This window comes from Cherax quadricarinatus, chromosome 10 (genome assembly GCF_038502225.1).
Source record: "Cherax quadricarinatus isolate ZL_2023a chromosome 10, ASM3850222v1, whole genome shotgun sequence".
In the NCBI taxonomy this organism is placed as follows: Eukaryota; Metazoa; Arthropoda; class Malacostraca; order Decapoda; family Parastacidae; genus Cherax; species Cherax quadricarinatus.
Window position 1 is genome coordinate 40101330 of NC_091301.1, and position 22761 is coordinate 40124090.

The 22761-nt window shown below is 43.2% G+C and overlaps 1 protein-coding gene across 2 annotated transcripts in view; it reads left to right on the forward strand.

The window, feature by feature from the left end:
- LOC128688056 (uncharacterized) overlaps window positions 1–17420 on the forward strand; it is an 84053-nt gene extending 66633 nt beyond the window's left edge. For both annotated transcript variants that reach the window (XM_070083792.1, XM_070083791.1), the window contains one exon: window positions 14363–17420. In XM_070083792.1, the coding sequence (XP_069939893.1) occupies window positions 14363–14480 (118 nt within the window). In that variant the 3' untranslated portion in view covers window positions 14481–17420. The remainder of the gene's footprint in view (window positions 1–14362) is intronic.
- Window positions 17421–22761: the final 5341 nt, after the last annotated feature.

Below are 22761 nucleotides of genomic sequence, written 5' to 3' on the forward strand. Positions count from 1 at the left end.
CGTCTCCCCTATTTGGGACAGACTGGAAAAGCTTTAGAAGTTAGAATATCACAACACTGTTATTCGATATGTATAGCACAAGAGTTGCACGTGCTTTTCAACCACATTACAGCTTGTAATAACCCGGCAAACTGGCAAGAAGCAAGTATCATCTTCCCTTGTTCCTCCTGGCTTGAAAGGAATATTGTAGAATCGGCAATTATTAAGAATGATAAGCATTCATTATACAATATCAGTGACGGGTTGTTCAGATTAGATGCGTTTTTAGTTGTGGCAATTGTACACAGTCAAAAATTAGGCTCTTATGCAAATGCATTAGACTGTCTTAAATGTAGTGCCACACCGAGGAATTAGGGCCTATTTTCATGCATTTTCTGAGGGTTGAACCAGAGTTTTCCTTAGAATTCTGTGGGATGAATAACTGTGGCCGTCTTCCTTGCAATTACAGATGCTTCCCTCTGTAAATAAGTTTATTTTAATGAGCCCCGTTTCCTTTGTATAGCTTATTGAAGTTTCCCCTTTAATTAAATGGTCCCGTTTTTCGTCCCTTTAAATGGACCTTCTTTCTCGTGGATGGTACTCCATAACTGTGGAGTCTGACGGATTTTTTGATAATTACCACATTACTTTCATTTAGGCTACTATTACATCAGCGCTTGTGGGAATTTTTCTAGTGCTATAATATTCAACCTTACTGGCTATGGGTACTAGTATGCCTAGGGGCATTTCCTGTTCCCTTCTCTCTCTCTCTCCCCTTCCCTCCTTCCCTCCCTCAGTCCAGTGAATACATCCTTTGGGATCGTATTAGCTCGGACATCCTTCTTTTTCTCTGCGCTATTTTGTGTGTTATTACACAATGATAGCACTTGTTGAAGGCTTTCGCAGTCTGTGTATACTACATCTGTATTGTGTTTGTCCTCCATAGTATCCAAGATCATGTCATAGTGGTCCGGTAGTTGAGACAGGCAGGAGCGACCTGCTCTAAATCCATGCTGCCCTGAGTTGTGTAACTGATGGGTATCTAAGTGAGTGTTGACTTTGTTTCTTAGACCCTTTTCAAAGATTTTTATGATATGGGACGTTAGTGCTATCAGCCTGTAATTCTTTGCAATTGCTTTACTGTCACTTTTGTGGAGTAGGACTATGTCTATTGCTTTTAGTGACTGTGTGATGATCCCACGTGTCCATGATCCCTCTCCATAGAATGCTAAAGGCACATGAAGGGGCTTTTTACAGTTCTTTGCACGGATTTCCACGAGTCTGGGCCTGGGGTAGAGTGCATGGGCATGTCATTTATAGGTTTATCAAAGTCTTGTGGTGTTATGATATCAGAGATTTTTGAACTAACCAAATTTTAAGTCTTGGTTATAAAAATTCATTTAGATAATCGATTCTTAGTCTGGTTACTGGCTTACCAAACCCCGAGTCATAGTGGGACTTCAGTATCTCACTCATTTCTTTGCAGTCATCTGTGTAATTCTCATCTTGTCTTAGCAGGGGTCCAATACTGAATGTTGTTTGTGCCCTAGATTTTTGCATAAGAAAAGGAGTATTTTGGATTTCTTTCAGCTTCATTTGTGGCTTTAAGTTCTTCGTGTGTTTCTTGTCTCCTGTATTATTCCTTAAGCTTAAGTTCTATATTTGCTATTTCTCCGACAAGTGCCTCCTTTTGTATTACAGATATAATACTGGCCCCTTTCAGCAGCTCTGTGATTCTTCGCCTTCGCCTGAATAGGGAACGTCTCTCTTCTAGTTTACATCTCTTCTTTTTTCTTAAAGGACTGTGCCTTGAGCATACTTCAAGTGCCACAGGGTGAATTTTTTCTAGGCAAAGGTTCGGATCCATGTTTAGAATATCGTCCCAGCTTGTTTCATGTGGCTCCAGTATTTGCTGGTTTAGGGTGAATTTGTTGCAGAAGTTTAGTAGCTCACGTGTGAGTGAATTTTTATCTGAGCTGCCTCCTGGGGCTTATCTCTGCTAAAGCATTATTTGCTACATTCCTCCATTATAGATGTCTTAAGTTGAAGTCACCCGGCAGCAAGATGTTTTCGGCAGGAGTTGGGAGATTTTCCAGATAGTAGTCAATTTTCAAAAGTTGTTCCTGGAATTGTTGGGAAGTTGCATCAGGAGTCTTGTGTACAACCACAATGACATGGTTTTGGTTTTCAATCTTTACTGCCAAAACTTCAACTACATAGGCGTTTAGTAGCTCCGAGCAGATGAGCGACTGTGACATAGAGGCCAGCCCTCGCTTGTTGCCTGTTTTCTTTGTCGCATCTGAGAAGGTTTATAACCTGCGATCCATATTTCGTTATCATAGCAATCCTTTAGGTGGGTCTCTGTGAAATTCCGCTAATATTTCATTTGACTGTGAGCAGTTCACTGATGAAAGGTACTTTGTAGTTTGTTGATGGCTTTAGACCCTGTATATTTGCAAAGATAAATGTCGTCAGATTGGTGTTATGTAGGGAGGTTATGTTTGCTGGCTTGTGTGACATTAACAGTATAAAATGTAACATACTTTTAGCATGCGGCAACCATCATCACTACACCCACCACCACCGCCACACCCACCACCACCATCACCACCACCAGCACCACCACAATCGCTATTGGGCCGTGCGGACGTGCTGCGCAGTAGCTCCTGATTGAGTTGGCTTTTGCGCAGTGTTGACGTGTACTTGGCTCTGTGAAGACCTGTTTGCGCGCTCTCTAGAATTGAAGCAAGATGCCTTCCATCGAGCAACTTTACCAACAGCTTAAGGAAGAATTGAGGTTGGCGAATATGGAAATTCGGCGACTGACCGAGGAAAACAAAAAGATTCGGAGTAGTCCTCCTGTTTTGAGTCCTCAGGTCAAGAAGGGAAACTGGTCAGTGGCTGGACAGCAGGGAAAGAAGTTGACGATCAAGAAGACGAATGGAAAGGTAGAAACGATGAAGAAGAAAGAGACTGCCGTGGAAACTGTTGTGGAAACATCCAATACATTCTCAGTGCTACCCGACGAATGTGAGTCGACTACTGGGAACGTCACGACGAAAGACATTAAGGAAGGTACGAATATTGTTGTTGTTGGGGATAGCCAAGTTAGGTATATGGATAGGGCGTTCTGCTTGAAGGACAGGAGTAGGAGACAGAGAGTTTGCTTTCCTGGGGCTGGGATGGAGGATATTGTTAGCCGTCTGGATGACATCATGAGAGGTAATGGGAGCAATCCTATTATCTGTCTCAGTGCTGGAGGCAACGATGTTGGCAGACGTAGGAGTGAGGACCTGATTAGCAGGTATAGGTCAGCAATAGAAATAATTAGAAGTAAGGGTGGGAGCCCTCTCATATGTGATATTTTGCCAAGGAGGGGAGTTGGAAGTGAATGGTTGTCCAGGGCAATTGGTGTCAATTGCTGGCTGGACAAATACTGTAAGGAAAATGTGGTAATATTCATTGACAACTGGGACCTCTTCTATGGCAGAAATGACATGTATGCTAGGGATGGGGTTCACTTATCTAGGTGTGGGGTGGGAGCACTGGCAACTGCAGTGGAGGGAGCAGTTAGGACTTTAAACTAGGAATAGTTAGTGGTATGGGTTTTGGCAGGAAAACAGTGAAGTCCCAGTGTAGTAATATTACGAGTTCTAGGGGAACTAGTAATAATAAGAACGAGATAGATATTGAAAAGCCAGGGACCTTGGGTGATAAGGACAGTAATAGGTTTAGTAGAAAAATAGAAATGAGCAGGAAGGGTAAAGAGAAAGGAGAGTCTTTCAATGTTTATTATGCTAATTGCCGTAGTGCTAGGAATAAGATGGACGAGTTGAGATTAGTTGCTAGTGTAGGTAACATTGATGTATTTGCCTTAACTGAGACGTGGTTTAATTCAAAAAGTCGGGACATGCCTGCGGAATGTCATATTCAGGGTTTTAAATTGTTCCAAGTAGATAGAAGTGTCGGGAAGGGGGGTGGGGTGGCATTGTATGTCCGAGATCGCTTGAACTGTTGCATAAAAACGGGTATTAAGTCTGAAGTAACACATACAGAGTCTGTTTGGATAGAATTTTCAGAGGGGCATGAAAAACTGATTTTAGGAGTGATATACCGTCCCCCAAACTTAGATAGGGACCAAGGGAAACTGCTATGGGAGGAAATTGTTAAGGCCACAAGGCACGATAATGTAGTAATTCTAGGAGACTTTAACTTTAGTCATGTTGTGATGAATGGTTTGAAAAACCGACAAGTTGAAGATTGAGACACTTATGCAGCATATGGGAAACTTTATTCAGGAAACGTTTCGCCACACAGTGGCTTCATCAGTCCAATACAAAGAGGAAGGCATAAGGAGAGGAGGAGAATGAGGTAATCAGTCCCTCAACCTGGAGTCGATGTGTTCAGTCCATCAATCTTGTAGAATGTACAGCATAGGGCCGTAGACGTGGCTTATATACTGTAGTGAGGTGACGTGAAGCAGGTGGAGGCGGGGTCATAGTGGTACCATCCACTAGTCGAAGTAGGTCTTCGTCCAAAGGTTGAACAAGTGTTGAAGAATTCTTTGTAACAAGATCCCATGATGCTGCAGTGTCTGACAGTTGAAGATTGAGACACTTATGCAGCATATGGAAATCTTTATTCAGGAAACGTTTCGCCACACAGTGGCTTCATCAGTCCAATACAAAGATCTTGTTACAAAGAATTCTTCAACACTTGTTCAACCTTTGGACGAAGACCTACTTCGACTAGTGGATGGTACCACTATGACCCCGCCTCCACCTGCTTCACGTCACCTCACTACAGTATATAAGCCACGTCTACGGCCCTATGCTGTACATTCTACAAGATTGATGGACTGAACACATCGACTCCAGGTTGAGGGACTGATTACCTCATTCTCCTCCTCTCCTTACGCCTTCCTCTTTGTATTGGACTGATGAAGCCACTGTGTGGCGAAACGTTTCCTGAATAAAGTTTCCCATATGCTGCATAAGTGTCTCAATCTTCAATTTAGTCATGTTGATTGGAATTTCTTGACTGGGAATTTAGAATCATACGACTTCTTAGAAGTATTTCAGGATTGTTTTTTGAAGCAGTTTGTGACAGAACCTACAAGGGGAAATAACCTGCTTGACTTAGTTATGGCAAACAATGAATCCCTTGTTAATAATTTAGAAATTTCAGAGGAACTGGGTGCTAGCGACCACAAATCAATTACATTTAGCATTGAATGAAAGTACGATAGTAGCGATAACTCAGTAACAGTCCCAGATTTTCGCTTAGCAGATTACGATGGGCTTAGAGAACACTTATCATCTGTTGACTGGGGTAACGAAGAGAGCTATCAATATTACAGTTTTCTGAACACTATACATGCTGCTCAAAGAGCGTTTATCCCATATAAAGAAATTAGATCAAATAGAAATGACCCAAAATGGATGAATAATAGGCTCAAATATCTACTAGGGCATAAGAAAGGAATTTATAGGCGTATCAAAAGAGGTGAGGGTCATCTTATGAATCAGTATATTGACATTAAGAGGGACATTAAAAAGGGGATAAGAAAAGCTAAAAGGGACTATGAAATTAAAGTTGCTAGGGATTCTAAAACTAACCCAAAAAGTTTTTTCCAGGTCTATAGAACAAAAGTTAGAGATAAGATAGGTCCCCTTAAAAATAACTATGGGCACCTTACTGACAAAGAGAATGAAATGTGCTTGATTTTAAATAATTATTTTCTCTCAGTTTTTACACAGGAAGACACTAACAATATTCCAGTAATTAATTTTTACAGTGGGCTAGAAGATAAATTATGTAACATCACAGTCACTAGTGAGATGGTTGTGAAGCAGATAGACAGACTGAAGCAAAATAAGTCGCCGGGTCCTGATGAGTTTTTTTCAAGGGTTCTTAAGGAATGCAAAATGGAACTCTGTGAACCATTAACTAATATTTTTAATTTATCTCTTCAAACAGGTGTAGTGTCTGATATGTGGAAGATGGCTAATGTAACTCCTATTTTTAATACAGGGGACAAGCCGTTACCGTCAAATTACCGCCCAATAAGCCTGACCTCAATTGTAGGCAAATTACTAGAGTCAATTATAGCTGAGATTATAAGAAGCCATCTCGATAAGCATAGCTTGATTAATGATACTCGGCATGGATTCACAAGAGGCCGGTCTTGTCTAACTAATTTATTAATTTTCTTCAGTAAAGCTTTTGAGGCTGTTGACCACAATAAAGAATTTGATATTATTTACTTAGATTTTAATAAGGCTTTTGATAGAGTTCCGCACCATAAACTGTTAAAGAAAGTGGCAGCTCATGGCACTGGGGGAAAAGTGCTCTCGTGGATCGAGTCATGGCTCACTGACAGGAAGCAGAGAGTGTCCATAAATTGGGTTAAATCCGAGTGGGGATCTGTAACAAGTGGCGTTCCACAGGGATCAGTCTTGGGCCCGTTGTTGTTTATAATATATATCAATGATCTTGATGAGGGAATTACTAGTGATACGAGCAAATTCGCCGATGACACAAAGATAGGTAGGATAATTGATTCAAACGTAGATGTTATGGAACTTCAGGAGGATTTAAACAAACTCTATTCTTGGTCAGAAAAGTGACAGATGCAGTTCAATGTAGATAAATGCAAGGTTCTGAAGCTTGGGAGTGCCCATAACCCTAGTACTTATAAGTTAAATGATGTAGAACTTAGCCATACAGATTGCGAAAAGGACTTGGGGGTTATGGTGAGCAGCAACCTTAAACCAAGACAGCAATGCCTAAGCGTACGTAATAAGGCAAATAGATTACTGGGATTTATATCAAGAAGTGTAAGCAACAGAAGTCCAGAGGTCATACTGCAGCTTTATACATCATTAGTAAGGCCTCACCTAGATTATGCAGCTCAGTTCTGGTCTCCATATTACAGAATGGACATAAATTCGTTAGAAAACATTCAGCGTAGGATGACTAAATTAATACATAGCATTAGAAATCTTCCTTATGAAGAAAGATTGAAGACTCTTAAGTTACATTCACTTGTTAGACGAAGAATGAGGGGAGACCTGATCGAAGTGTATAAGTGGAAGATAGGTATTAATAAAGGGGATATTAATAAGGTCTTGAGGATGTCTCTCCAAGAGAGAACCCACAGTAATGGATTTAAATTAGATAAGTTTAGATTTAGAAAGGACATAGGAAAGTATTGGTTTGGAAATAGGGTAGTTGATGAGTGGAACAGTGTACCTAGTTGGGTTATTGAGGCTGGGACTTTGGGTAGTTTCAAATTTAGGTTGGATAAGTACATGAGTGGGAGGGGTTGGATTTGAGTGGGACTTTCACATCAGAGCTTATTTCTTGGGTGGCATTGAAAATTGGGTTGGTCAAATGTTTTGTTAGTGGGATGAATTGTAAAGGACCTGCCTAGAATGGGCCAGCAGGCCTCCTGCAGTGTTCCTCCTTTCTTATGTTCTTATGTATAATCACCCCATAATCACCACCACACCCACCACCGCCATCAGTATTATACCCACCACCATCATACCCACTACAACCACACCCACCACCACCACACCAGCAACCACCACTACCACACCAACCACCACCACCACACCAACCACCACCACCACACCAACCACCACCACCACACCTACCAACACCACCACCACACCTACCAACACCACCACCACACCCACCACCACACCCACCAGCACACGCACCAGCATCACCCCTACCATCACTGCAACTACCCCATTCACCCCCACCACCCATCACCACCACATCAACCACCACCACCACCACGCCCACTACCCACACCGACCAACACCAATCCCCACCACCACTACCACCCACCACCATCACAACCAAAAACCACAACATCCCCACCACCATCACAACCAACAACATCACAACCACAACTCTCCCATCACCCACCACCACAACATCCAACAATAACAACACCCCCACCACCCACCACCATCACAACCAACAACCACAACACTCCCACCACCCACCACCATCACAACCACAACACCCCCACCACCCACCGCCATCACAACCACAACACTCCCACCACCCACCACCATTACAAGCAACAACCACAACACCACCGTCACAAACAACAACCACAGCAACACCACCGTCCCAACCAACAACCACAACAACACCACCGTCACAAGCAACAACCACTACCACAACCAATAACCACAACACCGTCATATCCAACAACCACAACACCACCATCACAACCAACAACCACAACACCGTCACAAGCAACAACCACAACAACAACACCGTCACAAGCAACGACCACAACACCACCGTCACAAGTAACAACCACAACCACACCACCGTCACAACCAACAACCACAACACCACCGTCACAAACAACAACCACAACCACACCACCGTCACAACCAGCAACCACAACACCACCACCGTCACAACCAACGCCCACACCACCGTCACAAGTAACAACCACAACACCACCTCCGTCACAACCAACAACCACAACAACACCACCGTCACAAGCAACAACCACAACACCGTCACAAGCAACAACCCAAACAACACCATCACAAGTATCGTGGGGGTTCTTAAATGGAGATATCGCGGGTTGAAGGTAGACACACTTGTTGGATGGTAACATATATTGTCAGACTGCCTTGAGTGCACAGCCTATCCCTGCAATGACTGCTAGTTCGAGAAGTTGTTTCTCCACAGGGGATGCCTTGTCAGAAAACGATTACTTGCAACTAGTAATGCCATCTCTTGTTGATGTCACATGCCGTATGCAGAAAGACGTCTCTGTTACAGCTAGTGTTCTCACAAGCAACAGCCACAACAACAACGTCGCAACCAACAACCACAACAACAGTACCGTCACAACCATCAACCACAATTAACACCACCGTCACAAGCAACAGCCACAGCAACAACGTCACAACCAACAACCACAACAACACAACCGTCACAACCAACAACCACAACAACACCACCGTCACAAGTAACAACCACAACACTGTCACTACCAACAACCACAACAACACCACCGTCACAAGTAACAACCACCACCACAACCAACAACCACAACACTACCACCACCACAACCAACAACCACAACACTACCACCACCACCACCACAGCCAACAACCACAACAACCACACCGTCACTACCAACAACCACAACACAACCACCGTCACAAGTAACAACCACAATCAACAACCACAACCGTCATGTTCCTCAGAGTGTAACAATACGTTTTATTGTTTTCCAAGTCACTTTATTGTCTCTTTGGTAACTAAAGCTTAACTGACCATTACTTCTAATAAAGAATAAGCTTCTTGACTCACGAAATCGTAATGACACGATTGCAAACAAACCATACCACGGGCGGGGATAGAACCCGCGATCAGAGTATCAAAACTCCAGACCGTCGCGTTAGCCACTGGACCAGCTGGCCCAGTGGGTAACACCACGGTCTGGAGTTTTGAGACTCTCTGATCGCGGGTTCTATCCCCGCCCGTGGTATAAGAACATAAGAACATAAGAAAGAAGGAACACTGCGACAGGCCTACTGACCCATGCTGAGCAGGTCCATGTCCCCCCTCCCCCGGATTAGACCAATGACCCACCCCCCCGGATTATCCCAATGACCCACCCAGTCTGGTCATCTCCTCTCAAGGATGGAGCACTGTACCAGACCCAGCAGCACAAGCTAGTCAGGTCCAACTCACACCCACCCACACCCACTCATGTATTTATCTAACCTATTTTTAAAACTACACAACGTTTTAGCCTCAATAACTGTACTCGGGAGTTTGTTCCACTTATCCACAACTCTATTACCAAACCAGTTCTTTCCGATATCCTTCCTGAATCTGAATTTTTCCAACTTGAAACCATTGCTGCGAGTTCTGTCTTGCCTGGAAATTTTCAGCACGTTATTTACATTTATTTATTCCTGTTTTCCATTTATACACCTCGATCATATCCCCCCTAATTCTACGCCTTTCGAGAGAGTGCAGATTCAGGGCCCTCAGTCTATCCTCATAGGGAAGATTTCTGATACATGAGATCATCTTTGTCATCCTCCTTTGTACGTTTTCCAGACCATTTATATCCATTCTGTAATACGGTGACCAGAACTGAGCAGCATAGTCTAAATTAGGCCTAACCAAGGATATATAGAGTTGAAGAACAACCTGAGGACTTCTATTATTTATACTTCTAGATATGAAGCCAAGAATTCTGTTAGCTTTATTGCGAACACTAATGCACTATTGTCTTGGTTTTCGGTCACTGCTAACCAGAACTCCTAAATCCTTTTCGCAATCGGTAGTATCAAGATCTGCATTATTTAGTTTATATGTGGCATGGTTATTTAACTGTCCAACATTTAGAACTTTGCATTTGTCAATATTAAACTGCATCTGCCACTTCTCCGACCATTACGTCAGTCTATTCAAATCATCCTGGAGTGCTCTAATGTCCACATTAGAATGAATTGGACTGCCTATTTTGGTGTCATCAGCAAATTTGCTTATGTCGCTATTTATTCCCTCATCTATGTTGTTTATGTAAATTGTGAACAACAACGGGCCCAACACTGACCCCTGAGGAACACCGCTTGTGACGTGCCCCCATTCTGATTTCTCCCCATTTATGCAAACTCTCTGCTGTCTATTTGTCAGCCATGCCTCTACCCAGGAAAAAAATTCTCCTCCTATTCCGTGTGCCCTAAGTTTCCTCAATAGCCTCTGGTGTGGAACTCTATCGAAAGCCTTACTGAAGTCCATATACACAATATCATATTCATTGCCATGATGTACCTCCTCAAACACCTTAGTGAAAAAAGTTAGTAAATTCGTAAGACAGGAACGCCCCTTTGTAAAACCGTGTTGAGAATCATTAATCAATCTGTGCCTGTCAAGATGGCTACGAATTGCTTCGGCAATTATTGATTCCATAAATTTTCCCACTATGGAGGTAAGGCTTATTGGTCCATAGTTCGAAGCCAATGACCTGTCACCTGCCTTGTAAATAGGTATTACATTTGCCATTTTCCACTTATCAGGCACTATGCTAGTTTGTAGTGATATGTTAAAAAGATTAGCCAAAGGTATGCTAAGTTCCTCTTTACATTCCTTTAACACCCTTGCAAACAGTTCATCAGGGCCTGGGGATTTGTTAGGTTTTAGTTTCTCTATTTGTTTGAGGACCATGTCACTAGTTACCGCAATCGTACATAGTTTATTATCACCCTGTTCTACGTAATCTATTATTTCAGGAATATCGCTAGTATTTTCCTGGGTGAAAACTGAGAGGAAGTAGGTATTTAGAATTTCACACATATCCTTATCACTGTCAGTGATTTGACCAGAGTTACTCTTAAGTGGGCCAATCTTGTCCCTAATCTTACTTCTGTATACCTGAAAGAACCCTTTTGGGTTAGTCTTTGATTCCCTTGTGACCTTAGCCTCATAATCTCTTTTTGCTTTTCTTATTCCTTTCTTTATTTCTCTCTTTAATTGAATATATTGATTTCTTAACTGCCCATCCCCTCTTTTGATACGCCTATATTAGGTGGCCCGGTGGTCTGGTGGCTAAAGCTCCCGCTTCACACACGGAGGGCCCGGGTTCGATTCCCGGCGGGTGGAAATTCCGACACGTTTCCTTACACCTATTGTCCTGTTCACCTAGCAGCAAATAGGTACCTGGGTGTTAGTCGACTGGTGTGGGTCGCATCCTGGGGGACAAGATTAAGGACCCCAATGGAAATAAGTTAGACAGTCCTCGATGACGCACTGACTTTCTTGGGTTATCCTGGGTGGCTAACCCTCCGGGGTTAAAAATCCGAACGAAATCTTATCTTATCTTATATATGCCTCTCTTTTGACCAATGAGATGTTTTAATCTATTGTTCACCCATTTGGGATCATTTTTGTTAGATCTAATTTCCCTACTCGGAACAAAAGTTGTCTGGGCAGCTAGAACTATGCTCTGAAAAACGTCATATTGGCAACCAAGATCACCTACCTGACCCATAGTTAGGACATCCCAATTTAGCCCACCCAAGTAATTTTTCAGTCCCATGAGGTCGGCCAAGCGAAAATCTGGGACAGAGATTTGATTGCAGTTATCTGGGTAATTTCATGATATATCGAAACTAAGTGATTTGTGATCACTTTCCCCAAGCTCATCATTAGCCTCAAGATTATTAATTAGTGAATCTTTGTTGGCAAGAACCAAGTCAAGCAGATTGTTTCCTCTAGTTGGTTCTGTCACAACCTGTTCTAAAAAGCAATCCTGAACCGTATCAAGAAAGTCATTAGACTCAAGATTTCCTGTCATATTGTTCCAATCATTTTGTCTGAAGTTAAAATCTCCCATTATCACAACATTTTCATATCTAGATGCCTTATGAATTTCGTCCAATAACAGCTTACTGCACTCCCTATCAAGGTTTGGGGGCCTATAAATCACACCCAAAATTAATTTGTCACGACCCTCGAGAAACTGAAGCCAAAGCCAAACTTGTTTGAATAAGCTTTTTATTATATACTGCCATCAAAGACTCCAGCTCTTGGTTCCTACTTGCTCTATATTGTTATAATACATCTACTCAGTGTTACCATTTTAGAAACAAATCTCCACCACCATCCTCCAGCTCCCGGCCCTTCCCATCTTGAGGTCAACATAATTTTTACTACAGGGCGACAACACCATTCTGATATCCTCTGATTACGTGCCTGACTTGTTTTCTCTTTTTCGATAACTTTACACTTTAAATGTTTTCAATCAGTACCACCATTGAGAATCAATTTATTTTAATTCTAAAATAATCCTTAGCTCATCTTTATAGGTTTCTCAATACAATTACTACCTTATTACATTCGTTGCCTCACAAGGTTACTTTCCCTGAAGGGTAAAGTAATCTTTCTAAAGAGAGTATTGTAGGTAAAAATTCAAGAGTATGTTTCAAGGTATTATTCGTTTATAAATGTGTAGTGTTTCATAGATGTGTTCTGGTGTGTACAAAGTTAAGGTGTTTGGAAAAGGTTCACTGAAAGATAATACATGTATATGTTAAAAGTTTTGCAAGTTAATCTGTGTTTTTGCTATGTTGTGATTCCTTTATGGGAGAGTCTTACATGGTTCTGTATTTCAAGAGGATGTGAAGACGATTCACGGTAATTATGAGATAGTAAGAGTTTGATTAAGGAAAAGTAATAAAGATAGTAAGATTCCCCATAAAGATAGTGTTATGTGGTAAAATGTATAGAATATTGTCTTTCAAGGGAGTGGAATATTTTAACTATTTTTCCATTTTTTCCGTGTCCTGAGACTAGACAGTCACTTGCTGTGGAATGGTTGTAACTACTATGGTTAGGTTTGTGACGTCTGTACCTCCTGGCTATTTTCAAGTGGTCTGCAGAGCAGCTTGTGTTGTAGTATTGTTTTTCGTGGACTGATGTGTGGCACATTTCTGGGTGAAAAGTTTACAAGAGATAGAACGACACTCTTTTTGTCAGGAGCAATTTTTGTTTTTGCCCAAAGTTGCCCTCAGATTTGTTTTCCTAGATATTCCATGCCTACAGATATCCGAAACATAGAATTTTCACCATTTTGCTTTGAACTGTGGGTGTGGGTGGAGGCAAATGATAGCAACGGTGGGTGGATCGTGGGTGGGGCTGAGTACAGAAAGAAAATGTATAAGGTAATAAAGACAGAGATATGAAGAGAAATAAAGAAAACAAACGGACTACATGTGTGAATGAGGTTGGTTGGCTGAGACGTTCGAATCAATGAGCCGGAAATGAAAAGAGAGAATAATTATTATTCCAAACTCTAGTTCATTTTGAGCGAGCAGTAATGAAGGGCAATTGGTGTGAAACTGGCTGTCATAACTGTGTGGTCTGGCACACTGTTGTCCAGGGTAGGGCATGGGAAGGGTTATTAGGCAGCGGTTAGGAGGGAGAGGAGCAGGAGCAAGAGGAAGAGGAATAGGGAGCAGGATCAGGAGGAGGAGGAGGATCAGGAGGTTATGACGATAGTGGTGATGGTGGTGGTAGCGTTTGTTTTTAATTTGTTTGTTCTCTAGGAAACTCCCCCGACGTAGGTCTTAATCACATAACGATATATTCTGTGTATAATATTTATTTTGTTGTAAATCCTGTTAAACACTAGCGTTGAGACAAGTCATGTTCAGACATGTACACTTTCATCCTCTTTTTTTAAAGCCGCATTTCGTATTTGTACTGAACAATTACTGAGATGTTGCCTCTGTGTTGCAGGCTCTGAGACTAACACTGTGACGTGATTGAAATGTTGCATGAGTGGGTATCTACATCTTACCTAATTGTAATTACACAGGTGGATCCAGGTGTATGTTGATGAGGCCGCCAGTGCTGCCATCACTGACATCTTGACTCCAGGCATCACAGGACCCAAAATACAATATTTTTACGACTGGTCCCTGAATACGGCTTGAGCACCATCACTCAACATCATCACTCAACATCATCACTCAACATCACTCATCTCGCACTGTTTCTGTGACACCAACTTAGTGTTGTCACACAGAATTAGTGGGAAATTATTTTCTCGTATCAAGTTATATTTTTCTAAACCTAACTTAAATTTGTTTCCAATTATCGTTATATTATTCATTAGGAAAGTTCCAATGAGAGAGTCTGTGTCATAAGATGACCTGTTCGCTGTCGAGATGTGCTATGAACTGACACGAGTGACGCGTTGTGGTGTCAAGGGACTCCTTAGACTTAGAGGATGTTGTATCCGATGTGTCTTCAGCGGGTCACTGAAGCAGCAGCTGCTGGCTTATCGTTGCTCAGTGACTTGAGAGCTTCTTAAACGATATTCGTGTTAAATATAGCGTAGATATTTCAATTGTTTCTTTGACAGCAGTTGTCATTTGTTAAATTTTGTTAGGAATCCTTGAAAAGGGAAATACGTATTTTTTTTTTTCCAACTTTTTTATTTTATTTCACTCATAACTCGAGAACGTTTCATCCAATCGGCTTCAAATTTTTAACATCTATGTGTGTGCAGTGACGAGGACCAAATTAATGGAACAATCAATATGTTCACTTACCTTGTGACCAAAGTTGTTGAACCCATTCTCAACATCCTGGAATGGCTCGGATGACTTCCAAAATCCTCAGTAGCGTAGCTTCACACACTTGAAAACGTACTTAAAAATTTCGACGACGAAGAAGAGTGAAATTAAAATATACAGGTGAAGATTTGACCATTTTATGTGCAAAATAGCAAAGTTTCATTTCCGTTAAATCACCTCAAAGAAAATTTCAGTTTATCTCTTCTGAACGGACTCAATATTTACTAGGTGATATATCTTAGGGCCAGGATAGTGCATATTTCTTCCCCTGCACATTTAGTGCACATTTCTCCCCCTTATTTCTTTACTCCAGAACCGAGAGGAAGTCCTCCCCTCGAGATTTTACTTCTAAAGTTGAGGAACCTTATAACATACCCTTAACACTGCGAACTCACGCCAACACTATCCATGTGCCACCCGACCTCCGCTGGGCCTGATGGCATCCATGACCACAAACTGTAACACCCTACAGCGTCCTCTAACGTCTTTTCAATCTCATTTGATTCCAAGGGAGTCTACCTGGAGGATATTCAGAGGATCAACGCCCCCGCGGCCTTGTCCATTACCAGGCCTCCCGGTGGATCAGGGCCTGATTCAACTAGGCTGTTACTGCTGACCGCACGTAGCCCAACGTACGAACCACAGCCCGGCTGATCCGGCACTGTATTGTTTGTAACGGCTTGACAAGACTCTGGAGAGCGATACGTTCCTACATGAAAATGTTCCGTTACCTAACAAAGAAATTGTGGGATGGGCCTCTTAGCACTGTCAATGAAGCAGATTCCCACCTTAAAGGTCACTTTTCGGCAACCAGAAGAGCATAAAAGCCAGAATTCTAACTTCCTGATTGCAGTGTGACGCTTATTTAAGTTCGACTGACAAGCTATGTCGCCTAGCAGCTGTGATTTATGCGTTAATTCACCTTGTATACAGGTGTCCTGTGATCTGCCTAGTTGGCGAGCAATGTATGTAGAAGGGAAGTCATTCTCCCTCCTCTTCCAGATAATACGGCCACACTAGGCAATTTTGGCTTGCTTTCTATCCATAATATAGACGTAGCAGGTGTTGTCTGCCACACTCTGTATTGTCATCTGAATCTACTTTCCAGTATGATTAACACACTATTGTAGGCAAACATGTTATGTTTACAAAATATATCGACAAAGGCGGTACTGTCTATGTATTTTGTCACAAAATATATAAACAGAACGGAGGTATAACGACGTTATAGAACGAGGTTTTTAAAAAAAACATAATTGATTCTCTAGTGAATGGTATACCTGTATACCTGGAGAGTGTTGGGGGGGAGCTGACGCCCCTTCGGCCCTGTACATGACAAGGCCTTGTGGTGAATCAAGGCCTGATCAACCACGTTGTTACTGGTGGCCACACGGAGGTACTAACTTTAGGTGCCTCTTCAAAAAGCTAACTTGCACATTCACCTCTAAATCTGATTTAAAAGCTGTATACACTTGAATGCCGCAGAAAAGTTTGTAAACCGAAAAGATTAATCAAAACCAGGAAAATACTCATGCTACGAAACACCCATCATTATCTAAACCACCTAACATATATGAGAACATAAAGCTGTTTGTAGACAGATACACATAATTAACTTTGTCAGCCACTCACCATCGTCGTTACAAGCTGGTAAATTCATTAATAAAAGCAGACTTGACTTCTCTGTTTACAACGACTGAGTTGCCAAATATCACTTCTGCCCAGCAGAAAGAGACAGAAAAAATTTTTCCCCAACTATACAAGCTATCTTTCACCTACTCACCAGATGCCTGTCCTTCCCACAGCTCACCAGCTTTTCGGGATGCTCCCCAGTTGTCAACAATTCTAAAGGAATATAATATTGTTTTAAAAACGGTTAGAAAATGTCCTAAAGTAACTGCATGACGGAGGGTCCTAGTGAAGACCTGACTCAGTACCTCACCATCACTTTGAGAGGGTCGTTGTGATGGGATAGTCATGATCGATGTGATGTGCTAATGTGTTTGGTGTTAAATCCTTTGGTACCGAAAATGGAAGCTGGCATCCGCCTCTGTTAGTAAAGTGTTGATCAGGACAGTCTTACTCGTGTGCAGTATTATATGTGTGGGAAAGTGTCAGGTCCATGGCTATTTTTTTGGCATTATTTATTATCAATGTAAGCTCAAAATAAATTGATATAAATAACCATGCATGATTGTGTTGTATAAATTGTAACAGTCATGGTTCAGAGTTAATATTTAATGCTGTAAGTTATTCAAATTATATATATATATATATATATATATATATATATATATATATATATATATATATATATATATATATATATATATATATATATGTCGTGCCGAATAGGCAGAACTTGCGATCTTGGCTTAAATAGCAACGCTCATCTTGCCATATAGGACAAATGAAAATTTGTGTATGCAATAATTTCGCCAAAATCATTCTGAACCTAACGAAAAAAATATATTTCACTGTTTGTTTAGTATTAAATTATTGTAAACAAATCTAAAATATATTTAGTTGGGTTAGGCTAAAATAAATTGTTCTTGTTATAATAAGGTTAGGTAAGTTTTCTAAGATTCTTTTGCTGCAAAATTAAATTTTTTTACATTAACATTAATGAAAAAAATATATCTTTAAACATATCAGAGAAAATTTTAGAAAGGACTTAATTTTAAATGAGTTCTTGCTAATTGACCAGTTTTACATATTCGGCACGACATATATATATATATATATATATATATATATATATATATATATATATATATATATATATATATATATATATATATATATATAATATATAAACACTGATCTCTGGCTGAAGGAGACTCGAACCTACGAACCTTGGAACAAGGTACGCAGTGCATTACCATTCTACGTACCTACGTACCTTGTTAAAAGGTTCGTAGGTTTGAGTCTCCTTCAGCCAGAGATCAGTGTTTGTGTATATTTCGCCTGCTCTTGCGAATTCCTTGCATTGTTAAAATCTCTAGTAAGGCTGATGCATGCAGAGGATGAGATGAAAAGTTGTAATCCTTCTCCCTGAAAGCTGGCTGCCTTGGATCAAAAGTCTAGCGCAAGCTGGACGCCAAGGTATTGGTCCAGTGTGGTGAGAATAGTAATGCACTGCGTACCTTGTTCTAAGGTTCGTCGGCTCGAGTCTCTTTCGGCCAGAGATCAATGTTAGTGCATATTTCGCCTGCTCTTGCGAATTCCTTGCATATATACATGTATATATATATATATATATATATATATATATATATATATATATATATATATATATATATATATATATATATATATATATATATATATATATACCTACATATTTAATCATATACCTAGTCTAGAATTTTGAACACTGAGTTGGTTAGCATTAAAGATTTAATTAATTTCTGCCATAAAATTTAATTTTTGCTTTTATTTTAAAATGAAAATTAAATCAAAATTAATTGATGAATTTCACTTTTTCTTTTACTTACTATTTTACCCATATTATATTATGTTTTGTTATATTATATTATATTACATACTTAATTAAGAGTGGTTTGTACCCTCATGATGGCTGGGTCGTGGTGGACACTACTCTCTCCCTCATGATGGCTGGGTCGTGGTGGACACTACTCTCTCCCTCATGATGGATGGGTCGTGGTGGACACTACTCTCTCCCTCATGATGGCTGGGTCGTAGTAGACACTACTCTCTCCCTCATGATGGCTGGGTCGTAGTAGACACTACTCTCTCCCTCATGATGGCTGGGTCGTAGTAGACACTACTCTCTCCCTCATGATGGCTGGGTCGTAGTAGACACTACTCTCTCCCTCATGATGGCTGGGTCGTAGTAGACACTACTCTCTCCCTCATGATGGCTGGGTCGTAGTAGACACTACTCTCTCCCTCATGATGGCTGGGTCGTAGTAGACACTACTCTCTCCCTCATGATAGCTGGGTCGTAGTAGACACTACTCTCTCCCTCATGATGGCTGGGTCGTAGTAGACACTACTCTCTCCCTCATGATGGCTGGGTCGTGGTGGACACTACTCTCTCCCTCATGATGGCTGGGTCGTAGTAGACACTACTCTCTCCCTCATGATGGCTGGGTCGTGGTGGACACTACTCTCTCCCTCATGATGGCTGGGTCGTGGTGGACACTACTCTCTCCCTCATGATGGCTGGGTCGTAGTGGACACTACTCTCTCCCTCATGATGGCTGGGTCGTGGTGGACACTACTCTCTCCCTCATGATGGATGGGTCGTGGTGGACACTACTCTCTCCCTCATGATGGCTGGGTCGTAGTGGACACTACTCTCTCCCTCATGATGGCCGGGTCGTGGTGGACACTACTCTCTCCCTCATGATGGCTGGGTCGTAGTGGACACTACTGTCTCCCTCATGATGGCTGGGTCGTAGTGGACACTACTCTCTCCCTCATGATGGCTGGGTCGTGGTGGACACTACTCTCTCCCTCATGATAGCTGGGTCGTAGTGGACACTACTCTCTCCCTCATGATGGCTGGGTCGTGGTGGACACTACTCTCTCCCTCATGATGGCTGGGTCGTAGTAGACACTACTCTCTCCCTCATGATGGCTGGGTCGTAGTAGACACTACTCTCTCCCTCATGATGGCTGGGTCGTGGTGGACACTACTCTCTCCCTCATGATGGCTGGGTCGTAGTAGACACTACTCTCTCCCTCATGATAGCTGGGTCGTAGTAGACACTACTCTCTCCCTCATGATGGCTGGGTCGTAGTAGACACTACTCTCTCCCTCATGATGGCTGGGTCGTGGTGGACACTACTCTCTCCCTCATGATGGCTGGGTCGTAGTAGACACTACTCTCTCCCTCATGATGGCTGGGTCGTAGTAGACACTACTCTCTCCCTCATGATGGCTGGGTCGTAGTAGACACTACTCTCTCCCTCATGATGGCTGGGTCGTAGTAGACACTACTCTCTCCCTCATGATGGCTGGGTCGTAGTAGACACTACTCTCTCCCTCATGATGGCTGGGTCGTGGTGGACACTACTCTCTCCCTCATGATGGCTGGGTCGTGGTGGACACTACTCTCTCCCTCATGATGGCTGGGTCGTAGTGGACACTACTCTCTCCCTCATGATGGCTGGGTCGTAGTAGACACTACTCTCTCCCTCATGATGGCTGGGTCGTAGTAGACACTACTCTCTCCCTCATGATGGCTGGGTCATAGTAGACACTACTCTCTCCCTCATGATAGCTGGGTCGTAGTAGACACTACTCTCTTCCTCATGATGGCTGGGTCGTAGTAGACACTACTCTCTCCCTCATGATGGCTGGGTCGTAGTAGACACTACTCTCTCCCTCATGATGGCTGGGTAGTAGTAGACACTACTCTCTCCCTCATGATGGCTGGGTCGTAGTGGACACTACTCTCTCCCTCATGATGGCTGGGTCGTAGTAGACACTACTCTCTCCCTCATGATGGCTGGGTAGTAGTAGACACTACTCTCTCCCTCATGATGGCTGGGTCGTAGTGGACACTACTCTCTCCCTCATGATGGCTGGGTCGTAGTGGACACTACTCTCTCCCTCATGATGGCTGGGTCGTAGTAGACACTACTCTCTCCCTCATGATGGCTGGGTCGTAGTAGACACTACTCTCTCCCTCATGATGGCTGGGTCGTAGTGGACACTACTCTCTTCCTCATGATGGCTGGGTCGTGGTGGACACTACTCTCTCCCTCATGATGGCTGGGTAGTAGTAGACACTACTCTCTCCCTCATGATGGCTGGGTCGTAGTAGACACTACTCTCTCCCTCATGATGGCTGGGTCGTGGTGGACACTACTCTCTCCCTCATGATGGCTGGGTCGTGGTGGACACTACTCTCTCCCTCATGATGGCTGGGTCGTAGTAGACACTACTCTCTCCCTCATGATGGCTGGGTCGTAGTAGACACTACTCTCTTCCTCATGATGGCTGGGTCGTGGTGGACACTACTCTCTCCCTCATGATGGCTGGGTCGTAGTAGACACTACTCTCTCCCTCATGATGGCTGGGTCGTAGTAGACACTACTCTCTCCCTCATGATGGCTGGGTAGTAGTAGACACTACTCTCTCCCTCATGATGGCTGGGTCGTAGTGGACACTACTCTCTCCCTCATGATGGCTGGGTCGTAGTACACTCTACTCTCTCCCTCATGATAGCTGGGTCGTAGTGGACACTACTCTCTCCCTCATGATGGCTGGGTCGTAGTGGACACTACTCTCTCCCTCATGATGGCTGGGTCGTAGTAGACACTACTCTCTCCCTCATGATGGCTGGGTAGTAGTAGACACTACTCTCTCCCTCATGATGGCTGGGTCGTAGTGGACACTACTCTCTCCCTCATGATGGCTGGGTCGTAGTACACTCTACTCTCTCCCTCATGATGGCTGGGTCGTAGTGGACACTACTCTCTCCCTCATGATGGCTGGGTCGTAGTAGACACTACTCTCTCCCTCATGATGGCTGGGTCGTAGTAGACACTACTCTCTCCCTCATGATGGCTGGGTCGTGGTGGACACTACTCTCTCCCTCATGATGGCTGGGTCGTGGTGGACACTACTCTCTCCCTCATGATGGCTGGGTCGTAGTAGACACTACTCTCTCCCTCATGATGGCTGGGTAGTAGTAGACACTACTCTCTCCCTCATGATGGCTGGGTCGTAGTGGACACTACTCTCTCCCTCATGATGGCTGGGTCGTAGTGGACACTACTCTCTCCCTCATGATGGCTGGGTCGTAGTAGACACTACTCTCTCCCTCATGATGGCTGGGTCGTAGTGGACACTACTCTCTCCCTCATGATGGCTGGGTCGTAGTGGACACTACTCTCTCCCTCATGATGGCTGGGTCGTAGTGGACACTACTCTCTCCCTCATGATGGCTGGGTCGTAGTAGACACTACTCTCTTCCTCATGATGGCTGGGTAGTAGTAGACACTACTCTCTCCCTCATGATGGCTGGGTCGTAGTGGACACTACTCTCTCCCTCATGATGGCTGGGTCGTAGTAGACACTACTCTCTCCCTCATGATGGCTGGGTCGTGGTGGACACTACTCTCTCCCTCATGATGGCTGGGTCGTAGTAGACACTACTCTCTCCCTCATGATGGCTGGGTCGTAGTAGACACTACTCTCTCCCTCATGATGGCTGGGTCGTGGTGGACACTACTCTCTCCCTCATGATGGCTGGGTCGTAGTAGACACTACTCTCTCCCTCATGATGGCTGGGTCGTAGTGGACACTACTCTCTCCCTCATGATGGCTGGGTCGTAGTAGACACTACTCTCTCCCTCATGATGGCTGGGTCGTAGTAGACACTACTCTCTCCCTCATGATGGCTGGGTCGTAGTGGACACTACTCTCTCCCTCATGATGGCTGGGTCGTAGTAGACACTACTCTCTCCCTCATGATGGCTGGGTCGTAGTAGACACTACTCTCTCCCTCATGATGGCTGGGTCGTAGTAGACACTACTCTCTCCCTCATGATGGCTGGGTCGTAGTAGACACTACTCTCTCCCTCATGATGGCTGGGTCGTGGTGGACACTACTCTCTCCCTCATGATGGCTGGGTCGTAGTAGACACTACTCTCTCC